This window comes from Phocoena phocoena, chromosome 11, assembly GCF_963924675.1.
Source record: "Phocoena phocoena chromosome 11, mPhoPho1.1, whole genome shotgun sequence".
Lineage (NCBI taxonomy): Eukaryota > Metazoa > Chordata > Mammalia > Artiodactyla > Phocoenidae > Phocoena > Phocoena phocoena.
In genome coordinates, this window is record NC_089229.1 from 6549570 (window position 1) to 6577558 (window position 27989).

The 27989-nt window shown below is 49.0% G+C and overlaps 1 protein-coding gene and 1 non-coding gene across 3 annotated transcripts; one reads left to right on the forward strand and one right to left on the reverse strand.

The window, feature by feature from the left end:
* Positions 1 to 4714: 4714 nt before the first annotated feature.
* Positions 4715 to 4864, reverse strand: LOC136131709 (U12 minor spliceosomal RNA). Its single transcript, XR_010656435.1, has one exon. It is a non-coding gene; the product is annotated as a U12 minor spliceosomal RNA (small nuclear RNA).
* Positions 4865 to 5158: 294 nt separating this feature from the next.
* On the forward strand, positions 5159 to 27977 carry POLDIP3 (DNA polymerase delta interacting protein 3). Of its 2 annotated transcripts, XM_065887254.1 has the most exons (9): positions 5159 to 5310; positions 15539 to 15929; positions 16690 to 16776; positions 17929 to 18024; positions 19783 to 19962; positions 20524 to 20601; positions 23408 to 23537; positions 24583 to 24649; positions 25640 to 27977. In XM_065887254.1, the coding sequence occupies exons 1-9, from the start codon at positions 5252 to 5254 to the stop codon at positions 25815 to 25817; spliced, it is 1266 nt and encodes a 421-aa protein (XP_065743326.1). In that variant the 5' UTR covers positions 5159 to 5251; the 3' UTR covers positions 25818 to 27977. The 2 variants fall into 2 exon arrangements, with proteins under 2 accessions (XP_065743326.1, XP_065743327.1); XM_065887255.1 differs by lacking the exon at positions 16690 to 16776 and having other exon boundaries at positions 5252 to 5310; positions 25640 to 25817.
* Positions 27978 to 27989: the final 12 nt, after the last annotated feature.

Genomic DNA, 27989 nt, shown 5'->3' on the forward strand with positions numbered 1-27989 from the left:
CTCGACGTTGCCTTTAGACCACAGCGTGTCATCCTCTTGCATATCGGCTTTTCAGAGTCATTTATGAGCACACATGTTGAAGTAAAACTTTGCTAATCTGAACACTTTTTGCAGCTCCTGGAGGCTCTGTGACCTATGTCCTTGTGGGGGAGGGAGGGGGAGAGGAAGGGGCTGTGTAAGGCCTGGCATTTATTTCTGACGTTTGTGTTTATAGTAGAAAACTTGGGGACTTCCCTGGCAGTCCAGTGGTTAGGACTCTGTGCTTCCGCTGCAGGGGGCCTGGGTGTGAGCCCTGGTCGGGGAACTAAGATCCCACAAGCTAATGTGGTGCAGCCAAAAAAAAAAAAAAAAAAAACTGGGAGAGTTCAGAGGAGTATACACAGGGGAAAAAGTGCCGGAATCTAGAGGCCAGCACTGAGAACTTGGATGACACCACGTCATCCACTGTGTGGCCTCTGCTTTCCCCTACTGTCAGATGTGCTTTCCCGCTGTGGTCAGAAGCTCGCCATAGGCCCACATGGGTCATGATTTTCTTATGTAGCAAATCCCTGTTGTTGGACAGTTAGGCTGTTTCCAGTTTGCAGATTTTGTAAATAACAGTGGCCGTGTTCACCCTCCTTTTTTTTAAAATTTATTTTTATTTTTGGCTGCGTTGGGTCCTCGTCGCTGCTTGCGGGCTTTCTCTAGTTGTGGCGAGCGGGGGCTACGCTTCGTTGCGGTGCGGGGGCTTCTCATTGTGGTGGCTTCTCTTGTCGTGGAGCACAGGCTCTAGGCACGCAGGCTTCAGTAGTTGTGGCACGCAGGCTCAGTAGTTGTGGCTTGCGGGCTCCAGAGCGCAGGCTCAGTAGTCGTGGCACACGGGCTTAGTTGCTCCACGGCATGTGGGCTCTTCCCAGGCCAGGGCTCGAACCCGTGGCCCCTGCACTGGCAGGCGGATTCTTAGGCACTGCGCCAGCAGGGGCAGTCCTTCACCCTCCTTATGACTTCTTTTAGGGTAGATTCCTGGGAATAGATGGAGTGTGGACAGTGGGGGTCCAACTTTTAACCCTCCCCTTACACCCAGCCTTATTCACATCATCTCAGCCGCGTTAAAAGGTGTCCCCAGTCCCAACTTTGGACAACCCCCTGTGTCCCCAGTGTTTTCCTTTTTACTCGGTCCTCTGGAGAGCCCTGAGAGAAGTAGAGAGAAGTCAGTAGCACCTATTTGCAACAGAGAGACTGAGGCTCAGGGCAGTGAATGGCTTTCAGGGTGGAGGTCGGGCCTGAGGCAAGGCAGGTGTTGCCCTGTCCTGGGGAAGCTACAGGTGAGGAAGGGAGTGCCTTCATTCATTCAGGCACTCTTCCAGGGCCAGGGCCAGGGCCAAGGCTGCTCCAGACACACCCTTCCCTGCTTCTGGGGTGTTCACAAGAAAGACACTAGACAAGTAACAGGTGATGGGAAATGCCAAGATGGAAGTTAAAGATGGGACAGTGTGGGGCTTCTCTGGTGGCACACTGATTAAGAATCCACCTGTCAATGCAGGGGACACGGGTTCAAGGCCCGGTCTGGGAAGATCCCACATGCCTCGGAGCAACTAAGCCTGTGCGCCACAACTACTGAGCCTGCGCTCTAGAGTCTGCAAGCCACAACTGCTGAGCCCACGTGCCTAGAGCCCGTGCTCCACAAGAGAAGCCACCACAATGAGAAGCCCGCGCACTGCAATGAAGAATAGCCCCCGCTCACCGCTACCAGAGAAAGTCCCTGTGCAGCAACAAAGACCCATCGCAACCAAAAGTAAAAATAAAATTAAAAACCAAAAAAAGACGGGACAGTGTGGGAATGAGGGCTGTTCTCAGAGTTGGTCACCCCTGAGGAGGTGACCTTTGTGCTGCGATGTGAAGGGAAGGAGCTGGCCCCGCTGGGGTAGGTGTTCAAGGCGGAACAGCAAGTGTGAAGGCCTTGTGGCTAGAACAAGCTTGTGGAAGAAACTTTCAGAAACAGATCAAGGAAGGCAGGTGGCTGAGGGGACAGTGAGGATGAGACTGAAGAGGGAGGCAGGACTAGAGGGGTACTCCAGCGGGAGTGACCAGCAAGTGCGGAGGCCCTGGGACACAGTGAGGGCCAGTGTGGCTGGAGTAGAGTGGGGAAGAGGAGAAGACGGGGGAGTTCACAGGAGGCCTCGGGGCTAGGGAGCCACTCTCCCCTTTCATCTCTCACCTTCCATTCTGTCTCTGGCCCTCACACATCCTGGAGCAGGGCTGGGACTCCTCAGTGGGCAGGGGAAGGACTCAGCCTGGGCCTCTCAGGCCCTGATGGCGCTTCTCCACACCTACCGTCTGCTGAGGACTCTGCTGAGCGCTTGATACACATTAGGTCTCCTGGTGCCTGTCCCCGTCTGGAGGATAAGAAAACGGGCCTGAGTGTTGAGACTTGCTGCACACTGCCTGAGCCCACAAGAGGCTGTCTGCTGAAGCTGGGAAGAAGGACGTAAATTGGACCTGGTCCCTACCCTCTTATAAGTCTGTCTCCCAACCTGTAAAATGGGTGAGTGAATAGGCCAGTGATTCTCCACCCTCTCAGACGTGACACCATTTAAAAACAACATTTATAACAGCCGCTTTATGCTCCTGAAGTCACCACTGATACCACCTACCTATACAGAATTTTTAAAAAAATCAACACAAAGGGGACTTCCGTGGTGGTCCAGCGGTTAAGAATCTGCCTTCCAATGCAGGGGACGCAGGTTTGATCCCTGGTCAGGGAACTAAGAGCCCACATGCCGCGGGGTAACTAACCGTACGCACTCTAGAGCCTGCGTGCAACTACTGACCCCACGCTCTCTGGAGCCCGCGCTCCACAACTGGAGAGGAAGCCCTGAGCGCCACAACGAAGAGCCTACACAACACAACTAAGACCCAACGCAGCCGAATAAATATTAAAAACAAAAATGCAAAACCCAAACATATTATAAAAGCAAAAAAGGAAAGGACTTCATAAAATGATGCACATTTCAGCATGTAAATGCTGGTGGCCCCAAGGCCCGTAGACGGAAGCATCAGGAGTCTGCATGGACGCATGGTCCCTGCACTGGCTCTAATGCCGCCCGCCTTCCCCGCTCTGCCGACAGGGGTGCGGTTTTCCCAGGCGGGTCACAATGGTTGGTTAGTCTCCAAGTAAGGCAGGACCCAGTTCCTTTGGCTACAGCGCAGGTGCGTTGCTGGCAATCCCATAGTTGTTTACACCAGGAAAAAAGTCCTGCGTGTTCATACAAGAAATGGAGCGAAACCCAGGATCAAAGAATCGTAATCGGCGCCTCCGCCCCGGGAATGTCCCGAGCGTTGGGAGATCCAGCGGGACGTCCCATCCCGTCCCCGCCTCCACGTGACCGGATCCCTGCCGTTCCGACACCCAAATAAGACCCCACGAAGTTCCGAAACGCTTCTGGAGGAGGGCAATCCGGCAGTCACAGAATTACATGACATCAATGACTCCACTATTGGGGTAGTTTAAGGAAATTATTTAAGCGCTATTTTTACACTTCGCTTTCTTCGCGTGGAGGTGCGAAAGGGCCTTAACTCTCGCGCTCCTCTGGCCCTTTCCTATTCCTGCGCACCTGCCTGCCCTCCGCTGGGCAGCCGGCCAATGGTTGGTTCCTGGTTTCCGCGTTCCTTCCCGGGACCTCGCGGAGGGAGGAGTTAATGGTCCTGTTTCACGGCTGAGAAAAGGAGGGCCAGCCAGCAGCCAATCACGGCTGCGAAGGCGGGGACCTGGATTTCCCTCCTCCGGTGCCCAATCTTCACCACCTCGTCTCTCCACGGACCTTCTTTCTGACGCCAGGTTTTCATCTGCGGTGTGATGTTCTGTCGAGAACACATAACTCCACTCACCCGTTGTACTTACAGCAGTGATTCATAGGGCACTTAATCTTTGTTCGGCGCTGGTCTAAAACGCGTTGCACGTTTAGTCTTTGTTTTATGTTTCTGTTTTTCTGTTAGTGGTGTTTCGGCCACACCGCGCTGCATGCGGGTGTTTTACTTCCGCGATCAGGGATCTAACCCCGGGCCCGCTGCAGCAGAACCGCGCAGTCCTCACCACTGGATCGCCAAGGAATTCCGTTTCCTGCTGTTGTTGTATTTTTCATTCACTGGTTCGACATACTGAACCTCCCACCAGGATCAGTGCTGGAGACTGAAATTACATCAATTAAAAAAAAAATACAGATTCGGAACACTTCATTTGGCCCTCGCAGCGACGCAGTTCCTGTGCCCCATTGTGCAGGTCAGGAAGACAACGGTCAGGCTAGCAAAAACATTGTAAACGTCCTACTGCCTACAAGTGTGAGCCGTGGTACGTAAGCACTGCATTATAACCTACACAACGAGACTCCTATGTACTGCACGTTGTCTCCCCCGAACAATTAACTGGTAACACTCCCAGTCAGCGCACCTCGTAAGCTCCAAAGCACCTCGTAAGCTCCTATGTACTGCACGTTGTCTCCCCCGAACAATTAACTGGTAACACTCCCAGTCAGCGCACCTCGTAAGCTCCAAAGAACTGACTGTATTACCTAAACCCAATCTCAACCGTTTTACGGGTTAACAACCCCGGATAGAGGCGCGAGATTTGACCACCACAGTTAATCGATAATGACAACTACACGTAATTCCTCGATTCGTTTTCAACTTTCCTCAATTCGGTTAATTACTAAATTCTACTTTTTAGATGCAAGGGGTACGGGCAGATCGCAACTCCCAGGCATCCCGCAAAGTAGGCGGGTCACCGTAGGGGCAACCTTTACCCGCTCAAAAATTCGTCTCACATTAGCAGTGAGGATTCGGGCGTCACCCCGAATCGTTATTTTCCTTACTCATAAGTTTAAGGCATAAACCCCTCCTAACGTTTACTTCCTAGGTAATGAATCCCATTCTCATTAGCCCTACGGTGAGTGGCAAAGTTGACCGTCGAACCGAGAACCTCTTTCCTTTGAAGACTGTCTTACTCATTTAATTGTTTTCTGTTGCTTTGCATTTTATTTGCTCGTCTGGAGAAAGAGGGAACGGTAGGGTTACGACCCGCCGTATGCAGATAAGCAGCGGACGTCGCAAAGGCTCACGGGGAGAGCCCCGCCCCTTCCGGTTCTTGCTGGGTTTGATCTGTCGCGAGATTTCGTCAGCCGAACGCCGGAAGCCGCTAGTTGCTCCGTAGCAGCCGAAGGGGCGGGCTCGAGGGCTGAGGGACGATTACTGCTCGCGGCTCGCGCGGCGGTACAAGATGGCGGACATCTCCCTGGACGAGCTCATCCGGAAGCGAGGGGCTGCGGCGAAGGGGCGGTGAGCGGCCTTTTCTCCTTTCGGGGTTCACGGCCCGAGTCTTAGCGAGGCTCGGGGCGGAGGAGGGAACGGTCTGGGCGCGACGCGGAGGGCCGTCTGCTCCCGCCCCCTGCCACAGCCGCGCTCCCCATTGGCCCGGCCGCCGCCGCCGCCGCGGGCCCGGCCGCCCGGCTGCCCACTGGCTGCAGGCGCCGTCGCTCCGGCGGGCCGGGGGGAGGCCGGTGGGACCGCTGACGGCAGAGCGGCCGGACTGCGGGGCTTGTGGGAGCGGCCCGAGGGGCGCCCCGCGGGGGACGGAGTTGCGGTTGTGGAGGGGACGCGCTGTCCGCGGCCCGGAGGGTCTCCGGCGCAGCCCCTTGTCTGAGGAGCCGGGCGCTGCCCCACGGTCTCAGCGCGGCCTCAGAGTTAGGACGACTGGAGTTGCGCGGGCAAGTGATTTGCTCAGACTCTGCCGGTCTGTTAGTGCCGAAGCCGAGATCCACACCCAGACCTTTAATTTCCAAATTTTGCGCCTGGTTCTCCTCTAACACTCGACTCCCTTTGTGCGGCATTTCAGGTTCTCTAAGCGCTTTGCTGCCCAGGCGGTCTTTGCTCTTTTCGCAGCCCTGCTGGCCCGCTCTTAAGGGTTTCCCCATTTTCCAGATGAGGAGCTGGAGGCGGAGTGAGTTGCCCGAAGCCACGGAGAGCTGAGATCGGTGCCGAGTGCACTTTATGAGCTGGCTGAGTTGGCCTCAGGCTTGGGCAGAGAAACAGGTGGGACGGGGCTGGAGGCCGGCTGTTTCTCGATGGTTCGCAGAGAAGACTGTTGTGTATCTGGGTGAGGAGTCGCGGGGATGGTTCGCAGTTAGGTGCCCCGGACTTCCTCTGGGCCTTCAAATGTTGTTAGTCATTTCCAGCCTTTGTGCGCTCCAGTTCACCTGTATGAAAGAGTGGGGACTTCGGCCAGTAGTTTTCCAGCACGCGTTAAATTAGTTCACACGTCCTGTAAACAGCCGGGCTGTGAAGGTAGGTGTAGTTTTCTCAGTCATTCACTCAGCAGACGTGAATTTATTAACGCGGCCTGCGTGCCTGTGGCTAGAAAATGGATTATTTTACTCTCTGAAAGGTATCCCCCTACCCTCACCTCTGCACACATAGCCACTGCGCCCGCCACCACGGAATTCACCAGCCAGCACTTCACCTGGCTTCTGGTTCGTGACAGGCACCCAGCATTAATTTACTCTGCCGTTATGTGTGAGTAGTTCTCTCCTAGGTCTTCCTTCGAGTAACTGGTGTGGAATTGGTGCTGGGTCCTCGGGCCACTTCTAAGCCCATCCCGGTTTCACAGGTTTGCTCGACAGTTGCCGAATGAGCTAGCTTCCCAGGACCTGCGCTTCCTGCAGTCACTTCCCTCAGTTCCTGACTGCAGGCGGTCTGTACTTTTTTTGGTGTTGATGTGTGCGGTCTTGTGTTGGGCATTGGGTGGGCATGCAGGGAAGGGAGGATATGTGGACCCCTGGGAAGGGCAGAGACTGTGCAGCCAGGCAGACCTGGTCCCTTGGCAAGGCCCATTGTTGGGTCTGTGCCTCCCCGGCCAGGTGAGTTCTGAGCTGGGCAGTTTCCTCATTTGTAATAATGGTTCCTGGTAGGTGGTTGAGAGAATTAAATGAGAATGTAAGAATGTATATTTTAAAGTTTGTACCAGATAGTAAGGGTTTAGCAAATGACTTTAAAGGAGTAGAAGCCCAAATCCCTTCCCCCAGGGTACATAATAGCTAAGCATTGGGGTCCTAGAGTCAGACTGCCAAGTTTCAATCCCTGCTTCTCCCACTTTCCATATGATCTTATGAAAGTTACTTAACCACTTCATGCCTCTCTTCCCTTATCTATAAAATATGGATAATATTCACTTCATTAGGTGTTGTCAGGACTTAGTCAATCAATGTATCTAAAGTACATCAGAAAGCATCTGATGGGTACTGAGTGCCCAATAGATGTTAGTTATCATCATCGTTAAGGAAGGCTTTTAAGTACAGAAGTAACATCCAGTCTTCAGTGTGAGAATATTGCTTTGCTTTTATGTGAAGATTGGATTGGTGGAAGTGCAGGCCAAGAGACAGTGTAGAAGAAACTGGATGCTGTGTTTGGGTTAAACCTGCTGGAAACTCCATTTTTAGTTTGCTTGCACAGCCAGCAAAGGGAAAAACTAGATGGTGTGGGGAGGGAATCCCCAACAAGGACTGAAAGGTCTGAACAAATTTCAGTGAACAAACGTCAGTTCCTACAGTAAACAAATGGCTATTTTACATGCTTTCTAGAAGAAATCACCTTACTGGAAACTTTGGTTTAATGTAGCATGGATGTCCCAGGAAGAACTTTGTGCTTAATAATTTAGGAAGAAAGAACCTGTGACCATCTCAGAAAACTTCTTTCCTCTTCTTATTGGAAATAGCAAAGGACTGAGCCCGTGGAAGTGTGAGTAACCCCTTTTCACAGGTCATGGAATTTGCTTGTTCTTCAGAGCAGCCATTCTGTTTTGTGTCCATCGGATTGTGTGAGTCAAGAAAGGTGTCATCATCATCGTTATTACATGGCCCCCAGTTAATCATCAAACGGTTCCTTGATTAATATGAAATTAGAGAAGGGGGACAATGATTTCATGGTACTTTATCCAGGCCGTGGTGAGGTGCTCTCCTTCCTCACACACAGCACATCTCTAGTGGCTCCAGTTGTTCAAGACCCATAGGTGAGTCCTTCCAGGGCAGCACTGGGCACCAGCTGTGGCGCGGGCCTGCCCCTCTTGTCGATTTCTTCCTTCAGATGTGAGAGTATCACTGATTTGGTTAGTCAAGTCACCCCGTCTTTGGTTTGCTCAGTTCACCCCTCACAGGATAGCTATCTGTCACTCCCTCCATGTCATTAGATGAAGGTGACACGGCAGCCTTAGTGGGGAAGTTGGGCCTTGAGTGTGCTGGAGGTGAGCAGCTCTGGGCCAGATGCATATGTGAGAGTCCTTGGAGCCATGGGGAGAGGAGGTTAGGGAACTTTTGAGTTCAGGCCAGGGCTCTGGTCCTGGTACTCACTGCTGGTTTCCTTATTGAAATAAGGTAAAGGAAATTAGATCTAAAACAAGGAGGAGGTAAATGAGTTGCTACATTAGCTTAGAAGGGAAGAATTGTAATTTAAAATGAAACATCTGCACAAAACTCTCTTGGAGGGTAAGGGGGTCGTGTCTTGTTTTTCCTTGTGTCTCTAAAGCACATAGTTCAGAATTGACCCTCAGTAATTGTTAGAACTAAACTGTGTTTCCTCCCTAAGATGACCTCAACACACACGTTCTAACCCAGAGACCCCCATGGATTAAAATCCACTTTAGAATAGTCCAGGGTCCCCCTTGTGGGCCCGAATCCTTTGGACTGGACATCTGTCCAGAGCCAGCTGCCACTCTGCTCTCCACAGGTAGATCCAAGAGGGTGAGGGATCCCTAGCCTCAGACAGACCCTCCCTGGTCATGTGTATGCCAGGTTCCAGCAGGGGACTGGGGGAGGGGCACAGGCTCCAGAGGGCATTTGCCCTCTCGCCCACACCACTCTTCCTAGGACCTGGTGGCGTGCCTGGGGAGCGTCTGGAAACAGTGTACAGTTGCACTGTTTCAGGTGTGGTGGGGCCAGGCAGTTAAGAGACTTGCCCAAAACCTCCCTCTCTCCCCATCCCGAACATTTACTGAGGCCAGAAGTGCAGAATGTGTTTCGGGAACATCAGATAGTCTGCCGTGGGAGGTGAGGCTGCAGGCAGCGGGGGCCAGACTAGTGGTTCCACTAGTCTGTTGGGCTTTGTTGGGCTTTGTTAGAGAACTCTTAGCAGTTCTTGGAGCAGGAGGGTAACATAACTGGTTCTATGTTTTAGAGACCTGCTTCTAGCAGGAGTGTTTATTTGAAAAATTCCTGATGACTAATGCCTGCCATATAAGCAGTACTGCTGCTTGCTGGGATGAATGGCTGTCTTTTCATGCAGGGAGAGGAGCAATGATTATAAAAAGCCTGAACACTGAAACCCCCTAAAGCTGCTTATGAAAGGAGTTGAAAGAACTGGTGTAACCAGGGAACTGAATACATGGACTTGAGGGAAAGTAGCTTACTCGTGCTCTTGCATCCACAGCTGTATCACCTCCCTCCCCAAAATGTACCTTTTTGTGCTGTTCAAATAGATAAAAATACCAGCACGAGACATCTTGGTGGTCTTCCTTGCTAGACAAGCAGTATGGTGTGTGGGTCTCTGGTGAGCACCCTGTCCGCCAGCCTCAGTGTGTGTGCTCACCCTCTCGTCACTAGAGGGTACGCTATATCCCTGGATGTGACTGGAGTCCTAATTTTTTCCTTAGCTTGGGGACAGTATTCACCCTTCCTTAACTCCTTGAGTCCTGTTCTTTATTTTTGACCCACGCTTGATTTATTGGTATTTTAACTAGGTATAGTGAAGTTCAAATCCAGCTTTCACCATTTTAGCTCTGTTATTTGGGATAGTTACTCTCCTTGAATCTCAGTTTCCTCATCTATAAAAGGTGGATAATAACCTAATTCTCAGAGTTGTGAGGGTTAAAGGAGGTGGGTCAAAGTTTATGGATCTGTAGTAAGTGCTCAAAACTGTTAGTTGAGAGTGCCTTCTTTGTAAAATCTTTCATAAACCGTGGTAGCCAGTTGCCCCTTGTGTGGCCATGGCAGACATTGCTTATCAACCATAGACTTCTGTGAATTCTCAATGCAGCACTTCAAACAGCCATTACAAATCATCAGAGAAGGGAAATTGTTGAGGAATATGAATAAATTAAGGTTTCAGAAGCCTAATCTCCCCCGCCCTTCCTTCTACAAAGGTTTACTGTTCAGACCCAATTGGAATGAACCAGAAAACTTTTGAATCTGCCCCTTTCTTCATTCTCTGTTCAAGGATATGAATTTTGTTTTCAAGAATCTCATTGTTGGGACTTCCCTGGTGGCGCAGTGGTTAAGAATCCACCTGCCAATGCAGGGGACACGGGTTCGAGCCCTGGTCCGGGAAGATCCCACATGCCGCGGAGCAACTAAGCCCGTGCACCGCAACTACTGAGCCTGTGCTCTAGAGCCCATGAGCCACAACAACTGAGCCCACGTGCCACAACTACTGAAGCCCACGCCCTGCAACTAGAGAAAGCCCGCGCAGCAACAAGGACGCAACGCAACCCAACGCAGCCAAAAACAAATAAATAAAATAATTGTTTTTTTAAAAAAGAGAGATAAGCTGATAATCCTACATCCATTTAAAAAAGAATCTCATTCTTCCTTTAATTATTCAAAATAGTTGCTTTCAGTAGCTTTTTCTTTTTTTTCTTGGCAATAATGTTTAATTGCTTGAATGACTGGTGAAATTGGGTAACTTGACTTTTTGAAAGCATAATTATGCCATTGGGTCTAGATTTGCCCAATTTTATGGTATTGTAAAATCATGGTGTATCACACGATAAGATCATCCCACCTCCTGTAGTTATAAATATCAGGAACCTTTGGTAGGGGTACCCTGGTGATGGGAGGAGGTGGGATTTGGAGAAGACAGATGAAGATAGGAAATCTTCATTCAGGCTCAAGTTTGGGTTAGGATGTGTCTGACCTCCACTGTGTGGTGGACCTGGTCATCAATGAAGTATTCCACTGCCAGTGTGTATGCAGCCTGGTTCCCTTTGTAATGTCCACTCATTACAAAAAGACCAGCTGCTTTCTCTTCCAGGAGACCTTTCCTGAAGCTCCTGCAGCTCGGCAAGATCCTTGTGGGTCCCACTTTTGGAGTAAGGGCCAGAGTGGCCCTGTGCCATGGCTGTGTGGGTGCCCCTCTCTCAGCTGGGAGAGCGATTGGTGGCCAGGATCCTAGCAGGGCACTGGACCAGTTGGTGAGGGCTGGGTGGAGGACTGGCTTTGCAGGGGCAGTCTTCTCTAGGAGAAGCCCTTCCAGGGCAGCCACCCCTTCTCCCGTCTTACCTCCCCTGGGGCTTGGAGTAGGAAAGAGAGAAGCTTGGAATCTGTTATAATGGAAAGAGTCTGGAGTCTGGGGTCCAGTCCCAGCCATGCCACTAGCTCTTTGATTTGGTTTCTCCTCTGTAAAATGGAAGTGATGGCAGGTGATCTCAGAGATTGTGAGCCTAAAAGGAGAATGTAAGTTAGTAGCCCTGTAGGATCCCTGACATAGCTCTTTGAGCCTTTGTCATTCCCCTGGGGCACTGTTGACTTAGGGGAGGAGCTGTAGGATGTACCCCCTGGGAAGCTCTTAATCCTGTGGATGATGCAGGCTTGTAAACAAATCATTGTGATGCTGCTTGGTAAGTGCTTTAATAGAAGCTTTATTCAGTGCTTTGGGGGCTCCAAGGAGAGAGCCTTCAGCTGTGGAAGTTATATGGGAGAAGTGAAGGAATGCTCTTGAGGGTGGGGAAATGGGGAGAACTTAAACGCCTCCTCAACTTCCCCCCTCCCCCTCTGCGAGAGCAAAGATGCTACAAGCTGTGGGCTGTAGGGGGCGCTCTCCACATTTGGTCTGCCTAGGGTGCCTTTTGACACTACTCTTTCCAGAAACCCTGGGCTACCTCTAAGCCCTCCCATGGCCCCACAGACTTTGTTTTGTTTTTAACATCTTTATTGGAGTATTATTGCTTTACAGTGTTCTGTTTCTGCTGTACAACAAAGCTATACATACACATATATCCCCATATCCCCTCTCTCTTGCGTCTCCCTTGCACCCTCCCTATCGCACCCCTGTAGGTAGTCACAAATCACCGAGCTGATCTCCCTGTGCTTTGCGGCTGCCTCCCACTAGCTATCTGTTTTACATTTGGTAGTGTATATATGTCCATGCCCCTCTCTCACTTTGTCCCAGCTTACCCTTCCCCCTCCCCGTGCCCTCAAGTCCATTCTCTATGTCTGCATCTTTATTCCTGCCCTGCCTCTAGGTTATTCAGAACCATTTTTTTTTTTTGGATTCCATATATATGTGTTAGCATACAGTATTTGTTTTTCTCTTTCTGGTTTACTTCACTCTGTATGACAGACTCTAGGTCCATCCACCTCACTACAAATAACTCAATTTCAGTTTTGGGGTTTTTTTAACATATATAAATTTATTTATTTATTTTTGGCTGCATTGGGTCTTCGTTGCTGCACGTGGGCTTTCTCTACTTGCGGCGAGCAGGGGCTACTCTTCGTTGCAGTGTGCATGCTTCTCTTTGCGGTGGCTTCTCTTGTTGTGGAGCACAGGTTCTAGGCTCGCAGCTTCAGTAGTTGTGGCTCGTGGGCTCTAGAGCGCAGGCTCAGTAGTTGTGTCGCACAGGCTTAGTTGCTCCACGGCATGTGGGATCTTCCCGGACTAGGGATTGAATCAGTGTCCCTTGCACTGGCAGGCAGATTCTTAACCACTGTGCCACCAGGGAAGTCCCCTCAGTCTCCCAGAGTCTCTACATGAGAAAATAGAGCAGGGATGGACAAGCAGTCCCACCTACCCACTTTAAACCTAATCTGATTGATTCTGTAAATGACCCCTTCCATTCTCTCTTCCACCTGTTTTTTGTTGTTGTTGTTGTTTTTAAATATTTACTTATTTAATTTATTTGGTTGCTCCAGGTCCTAGTTGTGGTATGCGGGATCTTCGTTGATGCGTGTGAGATCTTTCTTTAGTTGTGGCCTGCAGGATCTTTTTTTTAGTTGTGGCATGTGAGATCTAGTTCCCTGACCAGGGATCGAACCCAGACCCCCTGCATTGGGAGTGCGGAGTCTTAACCACTGGACCACCAGGGAAGTCCCTTCCACCTGTTTTTTGTATAAACCCACCGGAAAGTACTTAAATCCTAATTTGCCATTTTTCAAAGAAAACTGACGTTATGCATCACTGCCTTAGGTCTGGCTCTGGCATAGTAGTGGCAGCAGGTGTTTTTCCACTATGCTTAGAATAACAAGATGAAGGTCCAGGTTTTCTTTTACTGGTGCCAGGAAGACTCACCTTTGGTTGCACTCCTGCTGTTAGCAGAGGAGCTGGTGGACAGTCTCACTCCAGCTGGCTGAGGAAGAAAGAGGCAGTAGGAGAACCCAGTGGCTTGCCCACTATGAAGGATGCCTCCTGGGAGGCCTGCGCAGTGATGTGGGACATGGTATAGGAACTTGTTTATTCAGTAGTTTTACCTTCTAACTCCAGGTCAGAGATTTTCAACACTGCTGTTCTCCAGGATCACCTGTTGAGTGAAAAATGCATATGCCCAGGCCTTCACCCAGATTTTGGACTCAGTAGCTCTGGGGTGGGGTTTAGAGAGCTGTATTTTTTTGTTTGTTAGTTTTCTTTCCTTTTTTTAGAGCTATCTATATTTTTAAGAAGCTCCTTAGATGTTTCTGATACTGAGCCAGGGCTCAGCAACACTTACAAAGCACGGGGCAGTGAATCAGGAATGAGCCCCATCCGCCACTTCCCTCCCAGTCCAGGGTAGGGAGAGAAGGGAAGAACACAAAGGATAATAGCACAAAGGAGGGCTGTCCTGGAAGAATCAGAGAGGGTTTCCCAAAGAGGAGGCGTGGGAGTTGGTGTCCCCAGCAGGGCACCTGCCACAGGACTGTTTGTGTGGCTGGAAGCCTTATGGTGGGGTGGGCAGAAGCCCACAGATCCCAGAGAGGACTTCCAGGATTGGACTAGAAGCATCTTCTGTTTCCTCGCAAGCCATTAGAAGAGCCAACAAAGGAGCCCCAGAAGAGAATGGGACTTGTTTTATGGAGTTTTGTTCCTTTCCAGTTTTAACAGTTTCTGGATTGACATTTTTGTTGTTGCAGACTGTGATAAGTATATATTTGGTCTTTGTCCTGGCACACAGTTTCTAAAACCCTTGGAATTTCCTGAGTGATAAGGGTGATAGGAGCATCTTTTGTTCTAATGAAGCAGCTCTTGGTAGGCCCCTAGGGAGCTTCAGGACAGGGGCTGGTCACCAGAAAGACCTAGGCATGATTAGCCTGTTGGAACTTGCAGCTCCACCCCACTCCCTACCCTGGACCTCCAGGGAGAAAAGAGGGGCTAGAGATTGAGCTTATCATCAGTAACCAGTGATTTGATCAATTATGGTAATGGAACCTCCATAGAAACCCCTATACAATTGAGTTTGGAGAAACTTTGGGTTGGTGAACACATCCATGTGCCAGGAGGGTGGTGTTGCCATACCCTTTCTCTGTACTTTGCCTTACACATATCTTCTTCTTGGCTGTTCTTGAATTGTATCCTTTGTAATAAACTGGTAATAATAAGTAAACTGTTTTCCTCAGTCCTATAAGGTATTCTAGCAAATTATGTAACTTGGGGGGGGGGTCGTGCGAACCCTCCATTTATAGCCCGTCGATCAGATGAACAGGAAGCCCAGGACTTGGAATTGACCTCTGACTTGAGGACAGTCTTGTGGGACTGAGCCTTTAACCTGTGGAGTCTGTGCCAACTCTAGGTAGTTAGTGTCAGAATTGAGCTGTCAGACACCCAGTTGGTGTCTAGAGACTTAGAGAATTAGTTGGCGTGAGGAAAAAACCTACACATTTGGAGTCAGAGTATTGTGAATAGAAACAGTTCAGAGTGATTATTTTTCTTTCTACCAAGTCTTTATATCTTAGTCTGTTAGTCCTCTGGCTCCAAGCCAGACCCATGTGTTGGCTTTCTTGGTCCCAGCCCAGTGGGGATATCTGCCTGCCCTGGAGGCAGGAGGCTGCCGGAGGCAGGAGGCTGCCGGAGGCCAGCTGGGCACCCTTCGTTAATCACTCAAGCTCTCTAAACCTGTTTCTTCTGCTGTAAAATGGGCATAATAATGCCTGCTCCACAGGGTGCTGAGAGTGCTGACTGAGAGCACGGATGTGGAAGCACTTTGGAAACTGAAGTTGCTCTTCAGGTGTGTGGGGTTTTGATATCTGGGGAATATTCTTATTTTTTGTGGTATTGTTTGGAGGTGTCTATCATACTGTCTAAAAACACCTGGTCTGGGAGCAAAAACAGTCTTAACCTAGTGATAGAAACCAGCAGGCCCTCCCTCCTAACTTTGTTTACAGTGCAGAGTTAAAAGTCATAAAATTACGAAAGAAGTCTCTATTAATTGTTTCCTCTGACAGGGAGCAGCTTTCTGGTTTCTCCAGGACTTTCTTTGTTTCCGGTATTACCATGGCTCTACTTCCACAGCCTGCTGTTGATATCCAGATCCTCTTAATGTTACAGTTTTTATTTGCAGGCTCAATGCCAGACCAGGAGTTGGAGGTGTCCGATCTCGTGTTGGGATCCAACAGAGCCTTCTCGGCCAGCCAGCACGCACAGCCACCTTCCAGCAGAGGTTTGATGCTCGGCAGAAGATTGGCCTCTCAGATGCCCGGCTCAAGCTGGGAGTCAAGGATGCCCGGGAAAAGCTTTTGCAGAAAGATGCCAGGTTCCGGATCAAAGGGAAAGTGCAAGATGCCAGAGAGATGCTGAATTCCCGCAAGCAGCAGAGCACGGTGCCCCAGAAGCCCCACCAGGTGGCTGATGCCCGGGAGAAGATCAGCTTGAAGCGGAATTCCCCTGCTGCCTTCATGAGCCCACCCATCGGGACAGTGACCCCTGCTCTGAAGCTCACTAAAACCATCCAGGTAGGTTGTGGCTCCTGTCACAGATTCCTGGAAACCAGTAACAGCTGTAGTTTCAGGCCAAGGACCAGGAGTGTTTAGGCAAAGTGCCAGTTCCCCCAGCTGTTTGTGTAGTAACCATATGAGGTAGGCAAGATATCATCTCACTTTTCTGTAAAAGAAAAGGGTGGGGGGTAGTCCAGAGAAATTAAGTGATTTTCTAAGTGAGATAGTAGTAGAGGGAAGTGAGAGGAAAGGACAAAACATTGACTGAGCTCGTGCTATGTAGCAGGTACTTAACATGTATTCCTCACTGCAACCATGGATTATTACCCCAGTTTTATAAAAGAAGAATCTAAGTCTCAGAGATGTGAGTAATTGAGCACAGTTACACAGCCGGTCAGTGGGAGGGAGGACCAGGATAGAAGCCCAGTCAGACCTGGCTCTTAGTGCAGGGTCTTGGCCACCTGCACAGCCGCTGCCCCAAAGGGAATGGAAACAATATCATTTAATCTTCTCAGCATCTTTGGTAAAAGGAACAGCAGCAGCAGTGAACATTTATTAAGCCAGGTTCATCGAGCCCTGCAAATGCATCGTCACATGAGCTCTGGGATGATGGGTCTTCCTGTCGCTTTCCTGCTTTGGGCATAAGGCAGTCTTGTAGGGCCTTTTACCACAGACCAAAACTGAGTGCCCACCATATTTTAAGTTAAGTGATCCTCTACTCACATAGAGAACACTTGCAGGCCCTGTGGGATGAATTGTGACCACTGGGTATTTCTAGGTTCCACAGCAGAAGGCCATGGCACCAACTCATGCCCATCCTGCTGGAATGAAGATCAACGTCGTCAATAACCACCAGGCCAAACAGGTGGACTGTGTGTGTGTGTATACACACGTGTGTGGTTTTGTTTGTTTGTTTAAATTTTTTAATATTTATTTATTTATTTTGCCTGTGCTGGGTCTTAGTTGCAGCATGCGGACTTCTTAGTTGCGATGTGCAGACTCTTAGTTGCGGCACGCAGACTTCTTAGTTGCGGCACGCATGCAGGATCTAGCTTTCCGACCAGGGATCAAACCCAGGCCCCCTGCATTGGGAGTACGGAGTCTTACCCACTGGACCACCAGCGAAGTCCCCCACACTTGTGTGTTTTGATGTGGCCTTCCACGTGGATTAACTGAGGCCTGGCCCAAGGTTCCAATTTGAAGAGTTGGAGGAGGGATTAATTACATTTGACACTTTTTGCAGTGTATGAGTTTTAAAAAAAAATTTCTTAAATGCATAGGGAGAGAGAGGCAAATTGAAATTTTTTTTATTTTTATTATAAAAGTAGTATGTGCTTATACAGAAATTTTGCAAAACAGAGAAAGGTTAAGGAAGGGGATAAAAAAGTCCTCACGCTCTGGCTCTCTACAGCCAGCCCCTGTTGAAATTCTGCCCTGGTTCCTTCCTGTGTCGTGTGTGTGTGATTATTATTTATTTAATGCATAGCTGTAGTTGTGATTATGTTATTATCCAGTTTCATGTTGTTTGTTTTCACATTTACTGTAAACATTTTAATAACTGCTTGATCCATTGAGTTGACATTTGGGTTTATTTTAACCATTTTCCTGTAATTTCCACTGTTAGAAATCCTTCTATGAACATCTTGGAGGAAAAAAGCTTTTTCTAGAGTTTGGGTTTATTTCTATAGGCCAGATTGCCTGGCACAGACTTTGTAAGCCAAAGGATATAAACAGACATTTTAGGGGCCCTTGATAGGTAACTACAAGGTACCCACTTGTAGAAAGTTACTTCTGATGTAACTGGAATTGCAGCACTTTCATTGCGCCCTTGGGGGCAGGGAGGCAGCCTGCCAGGACTTGAGCCCCAGTCTCCCAGACCAGTTTCCCCCAGGCACTCCCCCTGCACCCACTTCTCCCCCCACCTCACTTACTCCAGCCCTCATCTCCCTGTTGTCCTTACTCCAAATGTCTGTTGAGAGCCTGCATACCATGTTAGCTTATATTTCTTTATTTTCAGAATTTATATGACCTGGATGAAGATGATGATGTTATAGCTCCCATTCCTAGTAAACAGATGAAATTTGCAGCCTCAGGCAGCTTTCTCCACCACGTGGTATGACATCTTACCTTCTTCCTACACTCTGGGTGTGTCTGATCAGGTTCATGGGAGAGGTGGTGGAGAGTAGGGCCTTTCAATTCAGAAATATTTCTTCATTTGGGTCATGAGATTATCAAAACCGGAACTAGTCCAACCCCTGGCTTTTATAAATGCTGAGACCAGCAGCGCGTCCACTGACTTGTTCAAGATCCCACAGATAGTGAAGTGCAGAGCTGCAGCTCCCAATTGCTGTGTCTGAGTCACTGCAGGGGAAATATGAGTGATCCCACAGGACAGAATCACATTTTATTTCCTTTGTGGCAGGACATTCTGCCTGGTCCCCTTCCTTCCATGGTCAGCAGCTCTGGCTCCATTCTTGAGTCTGGATTCCCTTGGTTAGTGTGTTAGCAAGAATAAACTGAGCCTTGCCTGAAGGCTCCACCAGGTGCAGCCTGCATGCAGGGAAAGCTCGATGGACTAGGATGCTGATGCAGAGAAGGAAAGAAAGTAGTTCCTCGGAATATCAGGGACCTCTGAACATCATGCCCAGCTCAGTGCATGCGGCCAGATTACACATAGGGAGGCAAGTGGGTGCCCAAGCTAAGTGCCTTTGTTTGGTCTTCAGAGACCCAAAGACTCAGTTTTGGTCACTGCACTGAATATGTGGACTAATTTCCTGGTTACCGTTGAAGCTCTTAATATGATGTGTGAAGCTGAATGATGCCAGTTTGTTACAAAGGGGCTGGGCCTTTCCTAACTCAGTTAGTGGCTAACCCTAATTGGAAAAAACCCTGTGTTTATATTAACTTATTTAAGACTTCCTTTCCTTCCCACCCTGTGAGATGGGTACTATTATTACCCCTATTTTACGGATGAGGAATTAGGCACAGAGAGGTGAAATAAATCTGCTCAGCTTGTAAGTAGTGGATCAAGGATTTAAACCTAAGCAGTCTGGCTCCCAGGCTATGTGTTTAACCACTACACTCACTGGCTCTTGAGACTCAGAAAACAGCTTGAGAAATGTGGGATCCAGCATGAAGCTAGATTCACCTGGATTGGCAGAAGCTGGTGAATTGACCCTGTCCCATCATCTGCTTGTCTGGCTGCTGCATTCCTCCTTTTTCCTACGACAAGACCACCTGCCACTTCTGCCTCATGCATTTTTTTTTCCTCAGACACATTAAAACCAGGGAGTTCACTGGTTTATATTTCCAAGGGATCACGTCCGCACTTAGGGGTAACAGGTAAGTGAGGGATGGAGCTGTTTCTGCTGGTTTGCACATGCTGACTCTGCCAGCATGTCCCTGACAGTCTGGGAGCTGAGGAGGCAGGGCTACACATCGTTCCTCTGTGCAGAACAGGGACCAAAAAGCTGGGAGTCCAGGCCTTCTTAAGAGTGAGTTCCTATTCCCAGCCAGCCCATCGTGATAGAAGCGTATCTAGGAGTGAACTTGACCCCGAGCTTCTGGCCTCTTAACTCCAAATTGTAGGGTTTTTATAAAGTCTAAACGGTATGGGTGAGCCTGTGGCTCCTGTTCAGGACTGCGTGGAAGCTTCTTGGAAAGGGCTTCCCACACTGGAAAGTGGCTTCTGTGAACACACGTGCAGGCCGTTTTTCTCTCCTCCTTCCCCTTCCCTGGCAGCTGGCACCTTTCTGGCTTTAGATCGATAATGGAACTGGGAGGTGGGAGGCCTTGAGATACTGGGGGTTGTCAGACCCCTGGGGTGTCTGGGTCGCTAGCTTTTCAGATTCCTCTCTTCCTCTTTGTTTAGGCTGGGGTGAGCAGTTCCAAGCTTTCCATGTCCAAGGCGCTTCCTTTCACCAAAGTGGTTCAGAATGATGCATACACAGCTCCTGCTCTCCCCTCCTCTGTTCGAACAAAAGCCTTGACCAACATGTCCCGGACGTTAGTGAACAAGGAGGATCCCCCCAAAGAGCTGCCGCCTGCCGAGGTGAGGTGAAGGTGAAGGAGAGGAAGTGACCACGCTAGTTGAGAGTTAGCCTGTGCTGGGTGGGCAGTGTGCTGTGTGCATCCTGTTGGGTCCTCATAGTGCCTTTGAGGTGGGCGTTGCCACCCCCGCTTTACAAATGAGCAAACCAAGATCCAGTGGCCCCTGCCCTCAGAGAGCTCACAGGCAAATAGGGAAAACAGAGCTGCAGACAGAGCACTGTGCCTGGTGATACAACAGACGGCTGCCAGGAGCACTGAGGAAAGAGCATCTAATTCAACTGAACAGATACGGGAAGGCTTTAAAGAGAAAGTGCCATCTGAGCCGGGCGGGTCTTGAAACGTGAATGGCATTCCAGGCAGAGGCTCGGGCCCGAAAGGGCCTGGCGTATTTGGGAAATGATGAGAGGTTCCATTCCCTAGCATAGGGTGATGGGGGCATGATTAGAGGGGCCCAGTTGTGACAGGCTCTCCATGGGGGTTTCCTCTGGACCTTCCTGGTTGTTTGCCTGAAGTGAGCTCTGCTGTTCACTGACTTCCGGTAACGTTCTTTTGTCTGTGGCAGCCTGTCCTCAGCCCTTTGGAAGGCACCAAGATGACCGTGAATAATCTGCACCCTCGAGTCACCGAGGAGGACATTGTTGTGAGTACTGTGGCCTGCCAGAATTTCAAATCTCAAGCCACTTCTGTTTCAAGGGTCCCCAAGAGCACCCCCTGGTTAGCTGATTCTCTAAGAGGACTCACAGGACTTAGCATAGAGTTGTATCAGGGCTAAGATTCATTACAGGAACAAAGCAAAATCAACAGAGGGAAAATGTTCGTGGGGCAAAGGCTGGAGGAAAGCACACTCAAACTTCTGGAGTCCTCTCCCATTGGAGCCACACAGGATATACTTTATTCCCCCAGCAGTTGCTTGTAATGACATGTGTGAAACCAGGGAAGCTCATTAGAGACTCAGTGCCCAGGGTTTTTATCAGGGACGAGTCATGTAGGCACCCTCTGCCTAACGCCAAAATTCCAGACTCAGAAGGAAAGCAAGTGTTTAGCATAAACTGCATTGTCGGCACAAACAGTTTAGGCTCAGTGCGCCACTGTTATCGGTTAGGGTTATGGGAGCCCTCCCAGAATCTAAGTTCCCAGATGCCAGCCAAGGGCCAGCCTTGGAAGCAGACCTTCCAAAGAGCAGTCAGGCCAGGTATGTGAACCCTTTTCCTCACAGCTTCTAAACCAGAGCCAGGGGAATTCCCTGGCGGTCCGGTGGTTAGGACTCGGCACTTTCACTGCCGGGGCCTGGGTTCAATCCCTGGTCAGGGAACTAAGATCCTGTAAGCCATGCAGTGTGCCCCCCCCAAAAAAAAACGAAAACAACAAAAACAGAGCCAGGTGCCCAACATAAATCTCAGGGCCATGGAATTGTGCTAGAATGGGATCATTTAGTCCCACTGTGCAAAATCCAGTGGTTCATATTTTCCTCAGTCTTTGGAATTTCTTCCTCCTTTAGGGGTTTTCATGATAGCTCCAAAGTAAAAGGGATGAAATGGACTGGTGTTACCTAGTGGTTGGCCCCTCTGGATTGCGCTTCTGGTCCATCCTGTCCCACCCTTGGCAGTCATGGGCAAAACCCAGTTCAGGTACCTAGTGAAGGGTGGCCCAGACTTAGCCAGGACTTTTCTTTTCTTTTCTTTTTTTTTTTTTTTTTTACATCTATATTGGAGTATAATTGCTTTACAATGGTGTGTTAGTTTCTGCTTTATAACAAAGTGAATCAGTTATACATATACATATGTTCCCATATCTCTTCCCTCTTGTGTCTCCCTCTCTCGCACCCTCCCTATCCTACCCCTCCAGGTGGTCACAAAGCACCAAGCTGATCTCCCTGTGCTATGCGGCTGCTTCCCACTAGCTATTTATTTTACGTTTGGTAGTGTATATATGTCCATGCCTCTCTCTCGCTTTGTCACAGCTTACCCTTCCCCCCTCCCCATATCCTCAAGTCCATTCTCTAGTAGGTCTTTGTCTTTATTCCTGTCTTAGCCCTAGGTTCTTCATGACATTTTTTTTTTTCTTAAATTCCATATATATGTGTTAGCATACGGTATTTGTCTTTCAGCCAGGACTTTTCAACCTCATTTTCATTCAGGCACCAATAAGACTGTTAAAGAACCCAGGCGCCCTTTTTACTCAACTGTTAGATCACAGAATGAATGGAGCTGGACTCCAGCCTCTCCCTGCAGCTGAGTCCCAGGTTCTATAACAGCCCACACTGGCCGCCACGTTTGTTAATGGTTTTACTTGTGAAATGTGAGTGCTGGGTGATCACTTTGTGAACAGTGCACATGAGAATAGAAATTGTTGCCTACTTTGTATAAGACTTGACAAATGAGAAAGAAAGCAATTTTTTCCTGATTATAAAAGTAATAATAGCTTTTATTTATTGAGTTAATTATAGCTATTATTATTTATACACTTACTGTGTGGCAGGCATTCTGTATGCAGGATCTTTGAAATTACAGAGGAATGAAAAACGAATTACCTGTAATGATTACTACTCATAGTAAACTGCCAATAATCATAGTGAACTGCCAATAATAGTCATCCTCACCTCTTTTCTACCCAAATAAGTAATGTTAAAAGAAAAACTAATAGAGTTAGAATTACACTTAGTATTCAGTTCCGTATCTTGGTTTTGATATGTAGCATTTTTCCTTTTATCATTAGAAAAAAGTCATTTCAACGACCTTTTTGTAAATCTTTTTGTCCCCATAACCAACTTGTGAAGGCAGTTGCAGGTGAAGAAATGGCTTGGGTGCTAGTTGGCCTTTGCAGTCTGTATCCATATTGGGTTCCCTCTCTGGCCTCAGTCTGTGAAAGAGGAGGGATTAGAGTTGGAATAAATGATGATGATGACACAGGTGTACAAAGCACTGCCTTGAAAATGATTTCAGTTGAAATCCCTCAATCTAGCCAAACTAGGATGATTGGTCACCCTGCATAGAACTCCAGAATTTGTGTTTCTAACTGATTCCCAGATGATATATTAGCTACTGTCTTTGATGAGCCTATATGTCTGTCCATTCTCATTACAGACACTCTTGACAGAAATTCCGTATTCCATAACTATTTCCCTTGTTGAGGAAGTGAGCACTGAGGCAGGAAGACTTTGGGGGTGACTTGGAGTCACAGGGACTCCAAGACTTGTAAGCCCAGACTCACTTCTCACTGCCAGAACAGCTTTTCCCCTCATCTGGTCCCAGGTTGAGGCCTGTGGATGTCCCAGGACCACCTAAAATGGAGCCTCCCTGAAATCTTGGCTGCTGGGCGTGTTCAGTCAGAGTGCGGCCACCAGTCAACCCAGAGCCCTGTCTGGAGTGTGTGAATGGCAGGCTGGAAGGATAATGACTGCCCAAAATGCTCCCCCAACCCTAACTAACCCCTCTTGTTCTTCACAGGAGCTTTTTTGTGTTTGTGGAGCCCTGAAGCGAGCTCGGCTGGTCCATCCTGGGGTAGCAGAGGTGGTCTTCGTGAAGAAGGACGATGCCATCACTGCATATAAGAAGTATAACAACCGGTGTCTGGATGGTAAGTCAGGGAGAAAGCAGCCACCTCACCTTGCTGCTCCTCACTGCTCACAGCAGGCCTTCCTCTGAGATGGGTGGTTGGACCTCCTGGTGCATTAAACCCTCCGGGGCCACCTGTGTACTAAGAGCAAGCAGAGATGTTATGTTTTTAATTGAAGTATAGTTGAATTACAATGTTAGTTTCAGATGTACAGCACAGTGATTCAGAGATAGATACACACACACACACATTCTTTTTCAGATTCTTTTCCCATATAGGTCATGACAAAATAGTATAGTGCTATACAGTAGATCCTTGTTGGTTATCTCAGCCTCTGCTTTTTTATTGGATTATTTAATCCGTTCACATTTTATGTGGCTTTCTTTTGCATTATATGAAAATCTAGTGCAGCATTTTAGTTCTTTTAATGATTTTTTTCCACTGTATTTTTTGAGTCACTTTCTTAATGGTTGCTCAGGGGTTTACAGTATACATTGTAGGTTATCAGAATCTATTTCAGGTTAGTATTAACGCAGTTGCAGTGAGATTTAGAAATATCACTCCTATAGGGCTCTATTCCCTCTTCCCCTTTTTTTGTGCTGTTATTCTTACACTTATCACATGCTATATAAAGTGGGAATCCAGTCCTTGTAAGGTTAATCCTTCATGGACAAAGTAGACATCTGAACATAGGCTTTGAATTTTTTTTTCACTTAATTTTATACCGTAAGCATTTTCCCTTACTACTTGTTTCACAAACAAGTTTGGAGTGCTTCATGCTGAGTCCACTTTTTCCCTTACTTTGACTCTGATCTCCTGCATGAAGCTAGCTCTGTTGCCACTTGGCTTCTTGGTGCCATCATTGGCAAGGTTTCATGGACCTCATAACCCTGGGGTTTTCTTAGTCTCTGGCTTTGCCAAAACCTGACAGCCCCATCCCTAGCTGTGCAGCCAGAGCTGCCAGTGGTGTATGCTTTGACTCCTGGTAATGAAAATGGCAGTCCATGTCCTTTTGTGTGAGGAGCTGAAGTCCCATGGCAGAGCCTTTTCTTTTTTGGTTTTTCAGGGCAACCAATGAAATGCAACCTCCACATGAATGGGAATGTTATCACCTCAGACCAGCCCATCCTGCTGTAAGTTCCAAAGGTGGGGTGCTGGGGACCAAGTGGAGCTTTTCTGCTTGCCTACTCTGCATGACCATCTCTCTGTTCTGAGGGGTAAACTGCCTGCATACAGCTCCATTCCATTTCCTCTGCTCTGGTAGCAGGCAGCCAATCAGGAGGCTTAAATTTGTGCAAAGTGGCTTGTCACATCATCTGCAGGGGATTGACCCCACAGGGGCTAACATTAAGACCTCGTTCCCAGCCTTATAATTTAGAAACACCTGAGAAGAAAGCGGCGAGCAGGCCAGTTGTGTGTGCGTTGTCCGGGTGAGCGGAAAACCCTGCCTCCTCATGATTGACTCTGGGGGACAGTGCTGGGTGCTACCCCTTGTTTTGTTACATACCCAGGCATACATTGCCTGGTCCAGGACTGAGGACTTTTTGAAGCCTGAGATGCAGAAAATGTCTAGACTGACATTCAGAAGGAAGTCCTTTTGTAGACAAGGATACACAGACCCAGGGAGAATGTTAGCCTTGCCAAGGTGGGAGGGGTAGTGTGGGGCAGGCCTGAAATAGACTTTGAAATACCGAAAGACGGCACTTTGAACCCTGGATATTGCGTCGTGTGACTTACATAAGTTTCTTAAACCGTGTTGCAGGATTAAGTTGTATTCTGAAAAATGTGCGTTTTATGACATAGTGAGTTTGGGAACCACTGGGCTAAACCCAGTTAAATCTATAAGACTTCTCAGAATGTGTAATATGCCGATGTGTGTTTGACCATCCCTGAGGGACATGCAGTGTTTCCTAAACTTAAAACCCAGATCATAGCAGACTGCATCTCAATTTTCTCATCAGCAAATTTAAAAAATGATAGGTTTGCTATAAGAAATGGAGTAAAAGGGTACGGAAAGCATTATGTTTGGTGCTCAGCTTTTGAGAGATCCTCAGCTAACAGTGGGACTGCTCTCTACGTAAGGGAAACCCACAAGGACTTTGACTTTTCTGTGCTCTCTACAGACGGCTGAGCGACAGCCCCTCAGTGAAAAAGGAGAGTGAGCTGCCTCGCAGGGTGAATTCTGCCGCCTCATCCAACCCTCCTGCCGAAGTGGACCCTGACACCATTCTGAAGGCACTTTTCAAGTCCTCAGGGGCCTCTGTGACCACACAGCCCACAGAATTCAAAATCAAACTTTGAGCGGGGGAGCGAGACAGCCAGAAGCGGGGGCAGAGGAGGGTGGCTCTGTTTCCCAAAACAAAGCTTGTGACCTATGGGCCATTGGACTGGAGGCCCCTGAGCGTGGGAAGGGTCGCCGGGGGTAGAGAGCTTCCTCACTGGATGGTACCCGCCTTTCTGTGTTGTGTTCTACCCTGTGCTCTTCTGTATGTTAACATTTCCTGTAGTATGTCTCTTCTCTCTCCACCTCATCACCAAGGTAAGCTTGTGTTGCTCAGAGTGTCTCCCCCTAAACTCAGCCCTAAATTGTTTTTTTCTGTCTGGAAATGGTTCCCTGAATTCTCTGGGTGGCCTTCTTGAGGCCCAATGGAATGCAGGCCAAGGGCTGTTTGAAGGACACTGCTCTTTCTTCAGGGGTGAGGGTTTGACTCCCCTTTCTCTTTTTTAAACTTTTTGAAGTGGGGAATGGAAGCCCCTGCCATCCTAATAGGAACCAGGTCAGCTCAGGATCTCTGCCGCTCACTCTCCTGGTCAGTGGAGGTGGCCTAGGTGGGGATCAGGTCACAGGCCCCTTGTCCTCTCACCGCAGTTGGCTCCAGACCAGTGTGGTCTGGAGAGGACCCTGTGGCAAGGGCAGGGTGAGACTTGCTTCGCTAGGAAGAGTGCACCGCTGGCTCTTGGTTTGGGGGACCTGTACTGTCTCAGTCAACCTAGAGTAAATTCTTGAGTTCACACTCCCCTCTTCCCTTGAGTTGTGCCGAGTGCCCCGCCCCAGCTCTCTTGGCCTTCTGGGCGTCACTGCTGGGAGGGGCTTGCAGCATTAGCCTCCCATTTCTCAGCAGTACAGCATTGTCACACCCTGGTTTTGGTGCACATGCCAGCTCTCTGCTCGTTGGGTGTTTCAAAGGGCCTGCCTCCCGTCCTGTGACTCTGTGGGCCTGGGGGGTTATTTGAATAGGAGTTGTTGACTTACTGCTAGATTTTTTCTTCTGGCCTTAGGTACAGGAACAGGACAATAGTTAGGGATGCTGAGAGGCGGCATATATCCAGCAGCCACCAGGGGGCACTGCTCCACTGTTGTGAGGGACCCACCCTGACGGGAGGGTGTTTTCCTGCCTTGGCAGTCGGGGTAGGGGAGCGATGGGTGGTGGGGAGGGAGGTGAGAGAGCAAAGCAGCCTTTCCAGGCAAGCTGGTGAGTTGTTCCCTCAGTATGGTTCCAGGCATTTGGGGCAAAACTGTAGAACCTGGGGCAGCCCCAGAATATACCAGCACAGCATTGCTCCAGTGACATTCATTCTCAGTTTCCTGCCGGTTTGTTGGGACTGTAAAGGGAAGCCAGCCTAGCAGAGCTGGCGTGTTTTGGGGAGTGGGATTCTGGGAGGGCTACAGATCAGTAGCAGGTGGTATGGAAGGCACAAGCCTAGAAAGTATAAACGGGACCTGAGACACTAAGAATCTCTCATGACCTACTTGGGGCCAGTCCAGTGAAGAAAAACCTGGAAACTCATGTTTCCACAGAGTTAAATCTGTCAAGCAGGGGGGACCCAGGGTTTGAACCGAGCTCAGTCGTCCAGGTCTGAGGTTGCCCAGGCCTGGGAAGCCCGAGGAATCTGCCTGTTGCTGCTCCACTTTCTAGTACTTTAAAGAAGGCTGCTTTCGTTCCCTTCTCTCCCTTTGAATGGGTGCAAACTTAGTTCTCTTCAGCAGCTGGGAGACACGCCTCCTACACTTTCCCCTCCTTGGCCCCAGAGAATGTCCATAAGACACTAGGACCTGGTTTCGCAGGTACTGGAGACAGATCACTGCGTGGACTCTGCTTTCGGGAGGGACGGTATGTATCCCGACTGCATGGCTTTATCCTCCTGTCTCCCCTCCAGTACCATGTCAGGCTGCTCTGCTTATCACAGGGTTTCAGTGAACCCACCTGCAGCTGCCTGGCCATCTGGGCCCTGTCCTCTGGCTGGCCATATGGTACATTGCAGGGCAGAGCCTGTTTGCCCCCCTGTTCTACAGGATGGCATCGTGGGAAACAGAAGGTGGTAGGCCAGTCCTTGTGTCCTTCACCTCCCACTCCCCTGCATTCCCCGTCTGTGTCTCTTTTGTTCAAAAGGAGAGGAAGAGGCATTAAGGGATGGAGGAGGCTGTGTTACCCATTTCTGAATAAACATTTGTTATTCCTACTTTTGAGCTGT